This window comes from Eulemur rufifrons, chromosome 18 (assembly GCF_041146395.1).
Source record: "Eulemur rufifrons isolate Redbay chromosome 18, OSU_ERuf_1, whole genome shotgun sequence".
Lineage (NCBI taxonomy): Eukaryota > Metazoa > Chordata > Mammalia > Primates > Lemuridae > Eulemur > Eulemur rufifrons.
The window spans coordinates 59,144,574-59,161,115 of NC_091000.1; the positions used below are offsets into that span (position 1 = coordinate 59,144,574).

General features: G+C 42.7%; 1 protein-coding gene across 9 annotated transcripts in view; it reads right to left on the minus strand.

Annotated features, from left to right (window-relative positions):
- PHACTR1 (phosphatase and actin regulator 1) overlaps positions 1-16,542 on the minus strand; it is a 502,791-nt gene that overhangs the window by 78,915 nt on the left and 407,334 nt on the right. For 6 of the 9 annotated variants that reach the window (XM_069493048.1, XM_069493047.1, XM_069493046.1 and 3 more), the window contains one exon: positions 11,066-11,233. In XM_069493048.1, coding sequence (XP_069349149.1) covers positions 11,066-11,233 — 168 coding nt within the window. Of the gene's footprint in view, positions 1-8,766; positions 8,974-11,065; positions 11,234-16,542 lie in introns of all 9 variants that reach the window. The other 3 variants (XM_069493044.1, XM_069493049.1, XM_069493043.1) reach the window with 1 other exon arrangement.

Here is a 16,542-nt window from a genome sequence, read left to right on the forward strand (position 1 = left end):
ATGAATGCACCTCTGGCCTCTTTGCTCCACCATAGATGAACTTTTAAATTAGCACCTGCTGCAGAAGCCCATTTATAACTGTTGCTGTATTAGCAGTACTTGTCAATGACAGTAGCACTTAGTGTCTAATGAACAAAGGTGCTGTAAGAATTTCTCAGTCATTTGCCACCTGGTTTCAGTGGGTTAGAATCTCTGATCTCCTTTCATGGATACAGGTATTTTGCCTGAACACATGAAGGCCTATTAGAAGTGTATATGGAACTTAAATGAGAGTCCAGTGTCACCAATCTACTATTAATAAATCAGATTCCCCTCGGCTGCAAGAAGGAGCTCATAGGAGCTCCATCAATTCCTTCAGAATACCAGACCACCCTAGGGATGACAAGGCAGCCTGGCATTTTGCCTTGGTCAAAGGCAAAATGCGCTGACTGACCCCTTGTGGTGAGAGGGATGGTGGAGGGAAATATTAGTTAACAAAAAAAGGTATTTGTGTTAAACGCCCAAACCTAGCAATTCCTCCCAAGCCAGGCCAGCAAGGGGAAACTACGGCTAACAGTGAGGAGTATGTCCTGAGACCTTCTGGAATCCTAAAATTGAGGGCCATGACAGCGTACACATCACCAGCACCAGCAGGTGTTTCAGAGCCACTTTCCACAAAGGAACATTTGAAAAATACTTTTAAACCTTATTTTTAATGGACAGATAGTAATTATATATATTTATGGGGTACCATGTGACATTTTGCTACATGTTTACAATATAGAATGATTAAATCAGGCTAATTAACAGAGTCATCATCTCATATGCTTATCATTTTTTGGTGGTGAAAAGATTTAAAAGCTACTCTTTTAGCAATTTTGAAATATACAAGGCGTTATTAAATGTACCCTCCCAAGACCATCTGGGAAGATGACAATGAGTCGGGAGGACCATGCCTCACTGAGACAGAGGTGCTGGGCAGGGGATGAGGGTCGCTCACCAGCTAACTGAGTCCCTTGGCATGTCACACTCTTGCAGGGCACGCAATTCAGTAAGACTTCTTTTTTTTTTTTTTAAAGTAAAATGACACATTATTCATTGCCAGGGAATTGCTTCCAAAGAGCCAAAACAGATGTCCCTATAATCATGGAGACAAACACCTGTGTAGAAGATCAGTGACTATTTTGATAGAAATTATAAATCACCTATAAAAATGGATTATATTATTTATTTTTGCAGCGGTGGACTAGTGCTGCTGCTCCCAGGGAGACTGGGAGAGAGGAGTGCCCTTCAGCTGATAACCGAGGGGTTGCATCTGAGCCTTCTGCAGGACAACCGTAAAGGAAGGTGAGAATTCCAGAGGACAGATGGAAATATCACTGACCCCACAGAGCCCACGCTGGGCAGGCCGTGGAGGGCTGCTGTTGGTGACTGTCCCGGACACAGCTGAGAAGGAATTGAATCGAAATGACAAAGTGATGAGGGCGAGAATAAACACGTTAATCTGCTCTCAGAACACTCGAGCCAGGGCATCTCTGTGAAGTTTGATGGAAGTAAATTTAGATCGTATAAAAGGAAATACTACAGAGACTGTATCTGGAGCTAGTATGAATATTCATGGCAAAGGTGTAAATAAGTTCAAGCTAGAGCCATAAATATTTTAAAGGAAAATAAGGACGGCTACAGCTCATCTCTAATCTTGCATCTCTCGGATATACGATAGCTATTCATTGTCGGAAGTCACACTTATACTTCTTGCATTTATAGTGATGGTGGTGGCTGCTCCACCCATCTGTAGTTGGTGTCTATAAGAGCATGCCCACTTTCCCTTGGAATCCCTAGTGCGCTCCCTGAGACCTAGGGCTGCACCACGAGTTTGACTAATACGGTGATTGTCACATTCTAACTGCTACTCTTTTAAGGGGTTGCTCTTCCATCTAGGTTATCATGATTCCTTCAAACACTACAGAACCCAGGAGAATCAGACTTCATTTACGGCAGAACTCAGAACTGGAGACTGTTTTGCTCACCTTCGCTGAAGAAGCAAGTATTCTGCTACGAACTCAGAGGCCAACCATCATCCAACCCCTCCTAAATGCCTGCAGCGACAGGGGCTTCTCTCCCTCACGAGGCCTCCTGCTGGGCTGAGCACTCATCAGGGTACAGGGCAGACTAACTCCCCGCCCTCATGAAACTTATCCCAGAGACATTTTGAAAATGTTGTACAGGAAGAACCGAGGGCAGCGGCTCAGTGCCCTTTGCAATCCCGTGTTGATGTCCGACATCCCCCAGTTACGTCTGTACATCCAGTCGTGAATCTATCCAATGGCATCATCGTCTGTCTTATCCCCAAGAACACCAAGGACAGGGGCTTGGCTGAAATCACGCAATCGCTGCTGACAGTCCACAACCACCGCCTACTTCTTCCTTCCAAGTTAAGTCCCTCGTGGTGGCATTCGAGGCTCTCCACAGTTTCACTGCAAACCACTTTTCAGCCCCGTCTTTCATTACTACACTACAAGAATCCTATGTTCCTGTCAAGTGGTGCTGTTTGCTATGCCTTGAACATAATAAACCTTGTACTCATGTGCCTTTGTGTACTCTGCTTCTTGTTTAAGAACAACCTGCTCTTCCAATCCTACCTGTCAAAATCTTACTCATCATTAAGGCTTGTTTTAAATACATGCTCCTCAATGATGCTTTTTTGATTCCTTCAAAAGGATTTGATCTCTTACTATTTGAGTTTCTTCAAAGCCATGTTTATACCCCTTCCTATTAAACATTTTCTGTAGCTTATCACAGCCTGTAGTTCCTACCGTTGACGGGCTTAACAATTTTTGTACATTACATAAGGGCTGGCAGAGCACCCTGCACATAGTTGGCACTCAAAACCCAAGCGCTGAGTGAATTAAATCTCCAACCTAACAGTGCTACAAAAAAAAAAAAGACAGGTGTTTCGCTATGATCTTTGTCCTGGTCATAGACATCAGAGCAGAAAGCACCCTTTAAGAAATGTTTTAAAATGTTTTAAATAAGATAATCCTCATATGTACTGTGAAAAGAACTTCTGCATTTTGAGAAAAGAAAACCAAGACTGGAAAAACAAGGAGAAATGAGTATAAAAATGGACATACAAAGTTAATTCAGGTAATTCCCTTGTTTATATTCTGTATTGTTTATATTTTTTTATTTTCTGTTTATTGTAAGTTATGACATCTTAAATACCCTTCTGGGGCTGGGGAGAGACTACTCCTGGGGGGTGGGGTCGGCCAATTTGTAGAGAGCGTAAGGGCTCAGCTGCGAGCAAGCCTTCGAGATGCAAATGAACCGACCTGTCCATTCCTCTTCTATAGGGCCTTTACACCCCAGGATGGATTATTCCTCTGCCTTAAAATCATCCCAGGGCCAGGTGCCCCACCTTGAGACCACCCCTATAGCTTAGAGCCTGCTGAAATTATTCAAACCAGTCAGTCCTAAACTGTTCACCCTGCCCTGCATTTCCACAAAACCCCAATAAAGGCCTTGACCTTGGCTTTCCCCTCACTCCTGCTTTCTGCTCCCCCTGACCCCCAGGTTTTCCCATGTGCCCTGTGTGGTGAGCAGAGCCTCCTGTCTCTAGGGCCTCCCAGTATAATAAACCTTGTGACCTCACTTGACTGACCATCACATAATGAACACAGAACACCTTGCAAGTATCAGTCACCAAGAAAGTGTAAACCTTAAGCCTCATTAGGATGCTTCCATGTTACAATCCATTTTTTTCCACGTAAAGACACACTTTTTTATAAAGTCCAAGTTCACAGCAGTCTAACCCTCGGTTTTCTTGCACTGTCAGGAATGCTGGGAGGGAAGGCAGGGACAGAGGCAGAAGTAGCCAAATGATTCTGTAGGGTTGGAGAGGAGGACACAGGAGGGAGGAGGGGATGTTGGGGTGCAACAGGGGGGAGAGAATCAGCAACAGAGCAACGTAATGAAATTGCATATCAGAAGGTGACTGCAGAACAGGGACCGTGTCCACGACACTAGAGAGACAGCTATAAATAGGAATGTTGGTCTTGGCTTGCCAAGCACTGGATAGAGGATTCTCATTAGACACTCACTCGTGCTGGAGCTGAAAACACCACAGGGCACAGATGCCGTTTGTCAGGTAAAACTGCACTTGCAAACACCTTGGTAACGTTGAAACTAGCAGTCAACTGAGTTCTGAGAATATGGTAAGTTTCCTTGTATTTCAGGTTCTAAAGACAGTGCAAATAAATCCTAGGCAGGTTCAGATCATCAGAAGAACTTGCTTTTAAGGATCAGTGACAGTTCCCTTTCTTTGCTGAACTGTCAGTCTCTAATTGTGGTCAGCTGCTTGCCATGTGATGCACCCTTGCTCCTGACTCTTACATAGACTGTCCCCTTCTGGTCCGTTTTGAAACCCAACCCAACTGAACTCAGGTCCTCCTCTTTATAATTAAGTGCCTTGAGTACATTATTTATTTTTGAGAGACTAGATAATTGCTGTCCCTGAGTTATGCTGTGGACTGAATTTTGTCTCCCCCATGCCATGCCCCGCAAATGCATATGTTGAAGCCCCACCCCCCTCATTTGACTATATTTGGGGTAAGGAAGTAATTAAGGTTAAATGAGATCCTGGGGATGGGTCCCTAACCTGATAGGATTAGTGTCCTTATAACAGGAGACTTCAGAGATGTCTTTCTTTCTCCCTGTTATGTGAGAACATAGCAGGAAGGCAGCTGTCTATAAGCCAGGAAGAGAGCCCTCACCAGAAACAGAACCCTCCCAGACCTTGATCTTGGACTTTCCAGCCTCTAGAACTGTGAGAAAATAAATTTCTCTTATACAAAAGCTACCCAGTCAATGTTATTTTGTTATGGTAGCCCAAGATGATTAATACAAGTTATAAAATGAACGAAGCAGATTTTCTAACCGCTTAAGTGGATTAAAACATACAAAACTAAAAAACAAAGAAAGCTGATGATTTAAAAAAAATTGGGGAATGGGAATCTTGGTGGAGATGGTATAAAGTTTTGGCTGTAAGCGAGAACTCTGGACTCAAACAAAATGGGTCCATGCCTGTCTCTGCCACTTACTAGCTATGTACCCATAGCCAAGCCCTTCAACTTCTCCAAATTTCATGCTCATCTTCTGTGCAAAGGAGGTAATAACGATAATGGTATCTACCTCAGAGTACTAAATGGTACAAGGTAAAGTTCTCAAAAAATGCTCCTGCCATTACTGTTGCCCAAGTGTGAGCATCACCCTGTGGAGTCCAGCAGCCACGTCAGGTGATTATCCCTCAGGCAGCTGGCACACATGGGGCACCTGCATGCGGAAGGCAGGGGCTATTCATGCAGTTTAACACCTGACCTCTGGAGCCAGGACACCTGGAGAGGTGATTGATGAAGACTTAGAAAGGCAGGAGACAGTGGCTTTTGCCACCATCACCCTTCTCTTCTAGGGTCATCCATCATTCTAAGAAGGATGCATTTTGAGACTCGGTTCACCTCAGATCACATTCATTACACGACCAGCTCGGTCTGACCCCGTACTTTCAGAAAGGAAGGAATCCGATGTCCAACAGCTCCTGACCTCGTATTACATGCCACCGCCCAGGCTGATGTTGGAGGAGATGAGATGGAAGAGGACGACAAAAGAAAAGAAGACAGTTTGGGAGAGCGAGAGAGCTTCTCTCCGACTGGCTGATGAACAGAGAAAAATTGTAAGACAAATAGCTTCCAAGCTAATTATGGTTTTCCTGATAGAGTGGAAGCAAATGCCAAAGTAGAGATATTTCTGCATGTCTTTCCCTGCTTGTGAACTTGGAAACGGCTCTGGTTCAGGCTCGTATTTCCTCTGTTCTACCAGACCATTAACCACTGTCATTCTCCATTAATCACGCTTGATGTCTTTCAATTGTCCTGTGTTTCCTTGCAAACATGTCAACAAAACAACAGACACCGAGAACATACTAAAACGCATAGGTCTCAATTTAGAGTTCTGGAATTCTTAGTTTATTAATTCCTTCTGACGTGGCCCAGATGTCTCTGGAGTAATTAGTAACAGAACAGGGTTAATGTGGCTGCTTCACGGCGATGCAGATCCATTATGACTGATTGCTCATTTATAAAAATTAAGCAAGTCTAATTGAATTTAAACCCAAAAGGGTAGCACTAGACTCACAGTCCACAGACTTCCTTACTTGTCTTTATGATATTTTAGGGATTACCAACTACAGGTATGGTAAAGGTATTAGCTTTCGTCTATTTTTATTCATTTGATCCAAGCTATACAGAGGTGATGAGCACAGATAATATAGTCTGCTCTCCTGGGAAGAGACCAGGGAAGCCAGAGAGATTCAGCCAATGTAGACATCTTCGGTCTTTCACATGTAAAGAGTCCTGTGGATACCAGGCCACCTAAGCTCCTGGGCTCACAGATAAAGCTCAGGTTGCCTCCATTAATTAGATAACTTTATAAATTAGAAGGTGGTGTTAGTTAAGAAATTCTGTCCACTCTTCTTTAACAATGTCTCATCTACTGGTCTGGTCTCTCTCTTCTCACTGCTATCCGTCAGATGCTTGTTAGCTCCTGTTTCACTGACTCTAGTAGTCTCTTAAACAGTCTCCCGGCTCAGATCGGTCTAATTATTCAACTAGTGATTTTGGAGTACATGGCCTAGAGCTGTAGCCTCAGAGGTAGCTTCTCTGAAAGCCGTTCAACCTTCTCCTCTTCCTGCTCATTCTACACAGTGGCCCAGGGAGATACATCTTAAAGGCTAGTTTGTATCACATCCCTCCCGTGCTCAAACACCTCCAAAGGCCTAGGGAATAAAATCTAAACCTTTGCATGCCTTTACCTAGTGAACCCTGTCTCTCAGTACACCTCGGAATGAAGCCTCCAGTCCAGCAGAGTCAACTCTTCAAAGACTCGAAACATTGCCACCTCTGAGCCTTTGTCCAGGGTCCTCTTTCCTGGGATGCCCTTCACGCTTGACAAGTTAGCTCAAGATGCAGCCTCCTCCTGTAACCTCTTTACCAGACCACACTGAACTACAAGAAATACTCTTTACAGCAGTCACTTGAGCACTCTATTTTATATGTGTACATGTATGCATTAAACTGTCATACACTTGAATTCGCTTTCATACTTTGCACAGTATTCTGCCTACAATAGGTGTGTTAAATAATTATGTATTACATGAAGGGGTTTATTTTGTACAATATTTAATCCTTCTTAAGGGCAATTTGATATCAAAGCCTTAAAAGATACATAGTCTTTGACTCAGCAATTCTAGCTCTAGAAATAAATTAGGGAAAGCTCAGAGACGCTTGCAAAGACATATGCAGGCCGTGGTGCATGTTCACTGCTGTGTTTTCGCAATAGAGATGATGCAAAAATCTTAAGGAGTCTGTTAAGTAAACCCTGATCCACGCTAAGCAGCTAATAAAATCATGTCGTGGAATATTTACTAACACGAGAATCAGCACACAGCATATCACCAAGTGCAAAAAGCAGGTGATAAAACAATATGTACAGCAATATTTGATTTTTATTAGATAAACGGACAGTTGTTATCTCTTAGAAGGAGGCTTCCAGGGCATTTTCTCCCATGAATTTGAATTTTGGGGCACTGAACTAACATGCTATTAATGCGTTGAATGGTCCTTTTAGATGGAAACATTGCTCTTTCTCTTCCAAACCACAAACATCTGACTTGGGCGGACATACACATTAGCAGGGTAGTTTGACACAAGCCCATGCCTAAGCTGGACTCTACATGAGAGACAGCTGCTATCACGGAAATGACATTCACTGAAGCAGGAGCTGGGAAACACAGGGCCTAACTGGGCCTCTATTCCAGAATTCCCGTCAGCCCTGGAAAAGTCACTTATTTTTCTTAAACCTCAGTGTTTCTACTCTTAGATAGGTGAATATTCTTCCCTACCCTACCTCCACCCCCATTAATGTTACAAAATGCCATAGAGATCAATTAGATACTATTTATAAAAATACCGAATACATTGTAAAAAGACAGTATCAGGTAAGGATTATAATCAAAATTGGAGAAATAACCCCCTGAAATCTTTAAATCTCTGATTATACCACAACCTTAAATCACAGAGTGGGTATCTAATTCACAAGCCAACGTGCAGTGAAGTACAATTTCACTGAATGCCCAGTTTAATAACTGTGGATACATTCATTAAGTAACACATCAAAATGAAAATACAAACCCCATTCTAGGACAATTCTTCTGAAAGCTTTTCCCATGTGCTTGGCAGATTATCTTTGCTTTTTTGCTTTTTTTTTTTTTTCTTTTTTAAGAGGACAGACAGTACTGAAATGAATTTTAATAGAAGAAAGATACTGGGCTTCAGATCAATAACTTAAAGGCAAACAATTTATAGCCTTGACAAACTCCTCATGAAGGGAAGAGGGCACTATTCTTTATCTCTGCAAAAATGTTGATGCTGAATCGACTTTGCCCAGATGGGCAAATGATCCTGAATTAGTCACATAAATACAAGGCACATATTTACAGATACACACAACCGAGGGTTCCAGGCTGGTAGGTGTATATCAAATGCTTCTTGACACGAAAGCACGAACCCTGGCCATGGCTGCGGGTACTAAGACACACACAGAAACACCCACACATCCCACAGGGTGACCCCCCCGGAGAAGTTCATTTGGGCCTCAGATAGAAAGAACGAGAGAGAGAGAAAGATCCCGTGAAGGGAAGGAGGGGCTGCACGCCCCGCAGACGGCTGCACTCACCTGTTAAGTGGTTGGCAATCCTGGCAGTGGGTTTGGGAGGCAGGGCCGGGGGCTGCTTGAGGAGGGATAGCTGCTTCACTGGGGTCTCCTCATGGTCTCCAGGGAAAGCAGCAGGTTTTTTGGGGGGCAGTAGCAGGACTGGTTTGGCTGAAGGATCTTGGGACAGGAGGACTCCACACTCACTGGCAGAGGGACTCTCTTCAGACACTGAGGGGACAACCACATGATACACAGGAGACATTACACAAACGCAGTGCAGGCGGGGCCGGCGGGGGACACAGGACAGGGACACGGGAGAGCAACACAGCAGAGCGCCGACTGCTTCGGGTCACCACGCACGTGCGGAGGGTTACAGTGAGGACACTGGAAATCCGATAGAGCAGGAGGGATGTAGAGGGAGGCAGAGGAAGAGAGAGGGAGAGATGGAAAGAGCGAGAGGGAGAGAGAGGAGGGCGTTTTCTCAAAACCGTCAGAAACTTTACCATTTCAGACTCGGCGTTTATCACACAAACCCTATGGATGCTCTAAAATGCGACTCATGGGGCCACAGCAACAAGCGACAGGATGGCAGCTATAGGAGATCAAGGGTGAAGAGCCCCCTCCAACCCTTGGCTCAGGTCCATTTGCCCTTTGCTGTGGGGAGGAGAACATGGGTTCAAACACCAGGGAGTCTCGGTTTTGCCCCCTGGGTCCCTCTCTGTCCTGCCCTCAGGTCTGGGACAGCAGGCGCTGATGCCAGCCTGCAAAGCTGACACCACACAGGCTGCGCCCACATGTCTTGGTGGCTGCTCCTCTGGGTTCCAGGTGCTCAGCGCTGGGCAGCCTCCTCCAAGTCGGTGCTCTGTAGTTTCAGGGACACCATCCTGCCTCTGCCACTCTGACAAGGCACAGATGCTTCAAGTCAACACCTTTTACTCTTTCCCGTTCCTCTCTCCTCTTGCTCGCCAGAATCACAGTTTTCTTGCTTCAGTTCCCCCATTGCTCTGCTCTGCTTTGGGCCTCACTCTTTTCTCCCCCGAGGGGAACCCCTGGCTGGCTCCTGTTAAGAGCTGTCACTGGGGCGTAGCACACTCCTTCTTCCTCCCATGCTGGTGGCTTGGCCAGTGACAGAGTGAAACTCTATGACTACTCTGGTATGCCAGATTTCACTAAAACAATCAAATCCATCTGATTCCAATGTCACAAGGAAGACGGGATTTAAGAAGTCACTGCTTTCTTTGGAAAACTCTCCCTGGGCCAGGCAGGGGGAGGGGCAGGGAATGGGACTCAGTTGCAGCCCCTCTCACCTCCCATCACTGCCACAGCAAGGACGCCTATAAATGACTCCGCCCCGCTCTGCTCTCTGTCTTCCCGCTTGACGTGGGTAACAGTGTTCTGTGCAGCATCAAAGCCCTGCAAAAAATCCTCGTGAGCACTAAATGCTCCCCTTCCCAAGGGACACTACTGTTATCAGTGTGGGACCCACTGATGGAGCAATGACTGACCAGTTCCCAAAGTGAAGCATGGGAGTTGACTTTGTGACACACCATCCCTCCAGGTGACCTCCCATGCGTGTGGATTTTACCCATGATGTGGCACAAGGACATGGCCTTTCTGACCATACTCCACATATTCCAGCAGGTTCCTTCCCCTAGACGGGTGTCCTGACAGCAAACACCGCTCCTCACCAGCTGTTGGGAGGGACCCAGTTTTGGGCTAATTAGGACCACTCTGCCAACCTGAGAGAATGAGTACTGGCCACTCAGACGACTTTGGACCAAAGAGGGAGGTGACGGTCAGATGGCACCAAAAACCATCGATCGGCAAGATGTAATTTAACCAGTGAACCATACACAATGTAGTTGACAATGAAATTAATTGACTGTATCCGGTAAATTGATACAATTTACTAAATTGATATAATACCACCATTAACTGGTATATTAAAGGGTACGCCCAGGCATTCTGAACAGACAAATTAGGTAGGTGCCAGTAGAAACACAGAATTCTTCAGCTTTATCTTAACAGAGATGAGTCTAAAATGAGTGAAAATAAAACAGTGACATTTTAAATGAGCAATATTACAAAAATAAGCCCTCCCTTCTTGAAAGAGATTAAGGTTACAAAGAAAGTTTTTAAAACCCGTGGAAAAATAAGTGTAAATATTCTCCATTTTGAAAACACTCAGTATGTACCAAAAACTACTATGAGGTCACTTTTACCCAAATTTCCAGATCCTTATGCTTAGAATATCCCAAAATACAGTCCCAAGTTCAGCCAGGCTCTGAGTCCCACTCTGCCACCCTGCCAAGGGCATTACCTGGCCCGTCCATGATGTCTGAAGCTTGGAGCACCTCGTACGAGCATGGATCCCTGGGCATTGGGACTGGCTCCATTTCGGACAGGGCAGGCAGAGACAGCTGGCTGGAGCTCAGAGACTGCCCGTTTTCCAAGGAGTCGTCTTCATTCGATATGGAAAGCTCCCCATCTGTCAGAAAAAGAGATTGCAGAGTTAGACAATGTCTGCCTTCCAGGAAAGGGCGACACTTACTGCCTGCTGCGTCTAGATGCTTCTGAACAATCTTTATCAAGGTCAGTATCGAAAGCCAACATCTGTTGTTTAGCCTTTAAGACACTTTATCTTATCTTTAGAGCTATGTCGGTCTAACCATCACGGAAACAATTTCCAGTGATCTCCAGCAATCTGCCTGTTTTCTCTGTCTTTCTAATCAGCATCCATCACATTTTCTAGGCATTGGTTCTTTTAAAAAATGGAAGTGAATTACAATTAATTTTTCCTTGTCATTTTTAAAAACTTGGAAAAATTCAGCAGACCTCAGAGACTGGAAAACCAGGACTGGGAATTCCTACTTTAGGGAGCAAAGGGCTTCATGTCACTCAACAAGCAGCAAGATCCTAGGAAAAGACTCATCCCTTCTTCAGGTTACCTCCTTGGCCAATTTCTCTAGGTGCTAAAGTTGGGTGGGAGCAGGCTCTAATCTCCCAAGGATGCCGGGAAGTGCCAGGATCCTCCCAGTGCCGGCCACCGATCATGCCGTGTGCTGCAGACTTTGATTCTGCTTCACGCTCAGCAAAACAAGGGCCAGCTAGTTAACACCACAGTGGCGGATCAAAGGCTCGGGCACAATGGCCGTTTGTCAAATCAAAATTCCCCCAGTGTGATTTCATCCCAGCCCAGGGGAGTCTTAGATAACTAGACATTAAAGTCAAATTAATTTTTAAAGAGGACTGAAAGCCATTCCAGTAAGATGAATAAACACCCAGATGAAAGACTAAGTTATGCCTCGTCAAAAACACAGACACCAGCAGAGCAACTGCCTGACCTGAAACTGGAAGAAAGATGACTTACTCGTAGAAATGAAACAATGAGGTGACTCCAAGGTGAATCTTGGGTAAATAATGCTTTCCTTTTGCTATGTTGCGCCCATCGTTATGATTTTATGTAGCAACGATATCTGTATCTGTATCTATCTATATATACACACATACAGGATTCCTCTATCCCCCTCACCAATTAGAACTGGCCCAGTGAATGCATGTTCAATACAGTAATCTACAAACCCTCAGGCTTTAAATAGCATATGGTTCAAGGACATATGGTATTTGACCTGAATCTTCTGTAAACATAGAAAAAATATAACGAATACCAAAACAATCACCTGAAGCAGACAAGCTCTGGCATTTTAAGATTGTGTTGGTTTTTTTCTTCTTTTAATTCAGCCTTTTTGTATGCCCCAAATGGTAGTAGAAGTCATTATAATTGGGATCAACAATATGCTTACTACTCATTAATAAGGAAACGAGAGCAGAGCAGACTCTAAGTCAATGCTGTGGAAATTGCACAGCTGAACTGGGAGTCTTCAGCTGAGTGTTAATGCATCACCATCCCATAATGGATGCTCCCCAGTCCTCTTAACGTGCTTTTATTTAGCACGTTCAAACTGACACCAGGGGAAGTAGCTCTGCTTAAAGTTCCCAGTTGGAGGAATAATGATGCAGCTGCCATTCGCTTTAATACATCTCTAGGAAACCACTTTGATTCTTGATGTTCCAAGTATAATGAAAGTCCTGATTGGGACAACCGGAGGGGAAGGGAGTTTCAGCGCTATTACCAAGTTCTGCTTCTTTGGGACAAGGATGTACACACTTTAACAGTTATTAATGAAAATATCACAGAAGCAACACTGGGAAAAAAACCAGATGCAACTGCAGTTGGATTACTTCAAACTCTCTCTGTGAATCTTGGTTTCACGAAGGCAGCCGGCTTAGGCTAGTAACAGAGAAGCAGTATTGCTCACTCCTCTTGGGACATATTAACTCTCGAAAAATTGAGCTCCCTACAGATTAAAAGTACCTTTGCCAAGTCACAAAGGCCCAACTCACTTTGGGGAGGAAGCAAGCTTGGGAATTCCATTGTCCTAAATGCTAAATATACATTGCCTTTGAAAAAATAAAAATGGGAGCAGATATAAGACACTGATCACAGCACCACTCTAGTCAACAGAAATAGTTTCTTTTTTCTGTACATATTTTTCCATGGTTGTAATCCTACTATGTATCAAATTTTGTGTCTTGCTTTTTTCCCCTACTATTATAAGCATTATAATTTGCATAGCCATCATCTTAATGATCATACGGGATGAATATACAGATGTTTACTTAGCTATCTCCCTATGGTTGGTCACAAAGGGATAGTTTTATGTTGTTATGAAGAAAATGCAACAAGGACCATCTTCCTGTATACAGTTTGTTTCTGCAATTAGAATTCTTTTCCTTTAGCATAAATTCCAATAAATAAAATGTATAAGTATTAATATTCTAATGTCCAGTGGATGTTATGAAATTGTTTTTCTAAAGGGTTTTGCAATTTACACAGTTAGCAGCAATGTACACACCATATACATATCTTAGCTTTTGGTAAAACTTCTTTAACATTAACATTGGTAACCATTTTATCTATCTATTCATCCATTCATCCAAATCTATACAGACACACACACAGACACACACACACACACACACACATACATATACCTAGCAGAAGTAAAACTAATAGGTACAATACATTCATTACTATCATTTATAACTAAGATGGGTAGTTAACAAAAGTGAAAACCATTTGATTTTGAATCATATAATATGGGGATAGAATGATATTGCCACTTTCTAGTACTATTTAAAAATCTTTTTAATGACATTTTCAAACCACACACACACACACACACACACACACACACACTGTAGAAACATTACTGTAATGGTCCTTGTGTACCCATCATCAAGCTAAGGACTTAGCTGGGAATTCCTTTTTTTTTTTTATCATTAATAACAATTTAATTTTACAGAATCAAAGAGTCTAACAGTATATCTTGTTAGATACAGTATGTCCTCATAATGTATACATTATTTCTTGTACAATGATATGAAATAATATGGCAAATATTCATGATAAATTATTAAGTGAACAATGCAAGTTAAAAACAACAGTTTCATATTTTTTTCCCCACCCCCCCTTTCCCGAGTCAGCACCTTCAAGTGTTACCACTCCCCAAACGGTGCGCAATGCACTCATTGTGTAGGCATACCCCCATCCCCTCCCCCACCCCCCACCTCAGTCTGATGTCCAATTGGTGTCGTTCCCAGATTTGTATTTAGGTGATGATCAGGGAAACCAATTTTCTGGTGAGTACATGTGATGCTTGTTTTTCCATTCTTGGGATACTTCACTTAATATAATGGGTTCCAACTCTCTCCAGGAGAACCATAGAGATGTCGTATCTTCATCATTCCTTATAGCTGAGTAATATTCCATGGTATACATATACCACAGTTTACCAATCCAATCATGTATTGATGGGCATTTGGGTTGTTTCCACGTCTTTGCTATTGTGAATTGTGCTGCTATAAACATTCGGGTACATGTGTCTTTGTTACAGAATGACCTTTTTTTCTTTGGGTATATGCCCAGTAATGGGATTGCTGGGTCAAATGGCAGGTCTACTTGAATCTGTTTAAGATACCTCCATAATGCTTTCCACAGGGGTTGCACTAGTTTGCAGTCCCACCAGCAGTGTATTAGTGTTCCTGTCTCTCCACACCCACGCCAACATGTGTTGTTTTGGGTTTTTTTGATAAAGGCCATTCTCACTGGGGTTAAGTGATATCTCATTGTGGTTTTGATTTGCATTTCCCTGATGATTAGAGATGTTGAACACTTTTTCATATGTTTGTTAGCCATTTTTATATCTTCTTTTGAAAAATTTCTATTCATGTCCTTTGCCCACTTTTTGATAGGGTTGCTTGATTTTTTCTTGCTGATTTTCCTGAGTTCTAAATAGATTCTTGTTATCAGTCCTTTATCTGATGTGTAGTATGCAAAAATTTTTTCCCATTCTGTAGGTGGTCTGTTTATTCTCTGGACTGTTTCTTTGGCTGTGCAGAAGCTTTTTAATTTAATCATGTCCCATTCATTTATTTTTGTTGCTGCTGTGATTGCCTTGGGGGTCTTCTTCATAAATTCTTTGCCTAGGCCAATGTCTGTAAGAGTCTTTCCTACATTTTCTTCTAGAATTCTGATTGTATCACGCGTAAGGTTTAAGTCTGTTATCCACCGTGATTTGATTTTTGTGAGAGGTGAAAGCTGTGGGTCCTGTTTCAGTCTTCTACAAGTGGCTAACCAATTCTCCCAGCACCATTTGTTGAATAGGGATTCTTGTCCCCAGAGTATATTCTTTCCCGCTTTGTCAAAAATTAGGTGACTATATGAGGATGGTTCTATATTTGGATTTTCTGTTGTGTTCCACTGGTCTGTGTCCCTGCACTTGTGCCAATACCAGGCTGTTTTAAGAACCACGGCCTTGTAGTATTGTTTGAGGTCTGGCAAATTAATACCTCCCATTTTGTTTTTGTTGCTTAAAATTGCTTTTGCTATACGGGGTCTTCTTTGATTCCATACAAAGTGTATAATTATTTTCTCTATGTCTGTAAAGAATGATGTTGGTAATTTAATAGGGATTGCATTGAATCTGTAGATCACTTTGGGTAGTATAGACATTTTAACAATGTTGATTCTTCCGATCCACAAGCATGGTATATTTTTCCATCTATTTGCAAGTTCTGCTATTTTTTTTTTCAGTGTTTCATAGTTTTCCTTATAGAGGTCCTTTACCTCTTTAGTTAGATATATACCTAGATATTTTATTTTCTTTGTTGCTATTTTGAAGGGTATTGAGTCTTTAATTTGGTTTTCCGATCGACTGTTATTGGCATATATAAATGCCTCTGATTTGTGTATATTAATTTTGTAGCCTGAGACTTTGCTGTATTCGTGAATCAATTCCAGGAGTCTCCTGGTTGAATCCTGGGGGTTTTCCAGATATAACATCATATCATCAGCAAAAAGTGAGAGTTTGATCTCTTCCTTCCCTATTTGGACTCCCTTGATTCTGCTCTCTTGCCTGATAGCTCTCGCAAGGACTTCCAATACTATGTTGAAAAGTAATGGAGACAATGGGCAGCCCTGTCTGGTTCCAGTTCTAAGTGGGAGTGCTTTCAGTTTTTCCCCATTCAGTATGATGTTGGCTGTGGGTTTGTCATATATGGCTTGTATCATTTTTAGGTAGGTTCCATCAATGCCTATTTTGTTAAGCGTTTTTATGATAAAAGGGTGTTGAATTTTGTCAAATGCTTTTTCTGCATCTAATGAGAGTATCATATGGTTTTTGTTTTTGCTTCTATTTATGTGGTGAATTACATTTATAGATTTATGTATGTTGA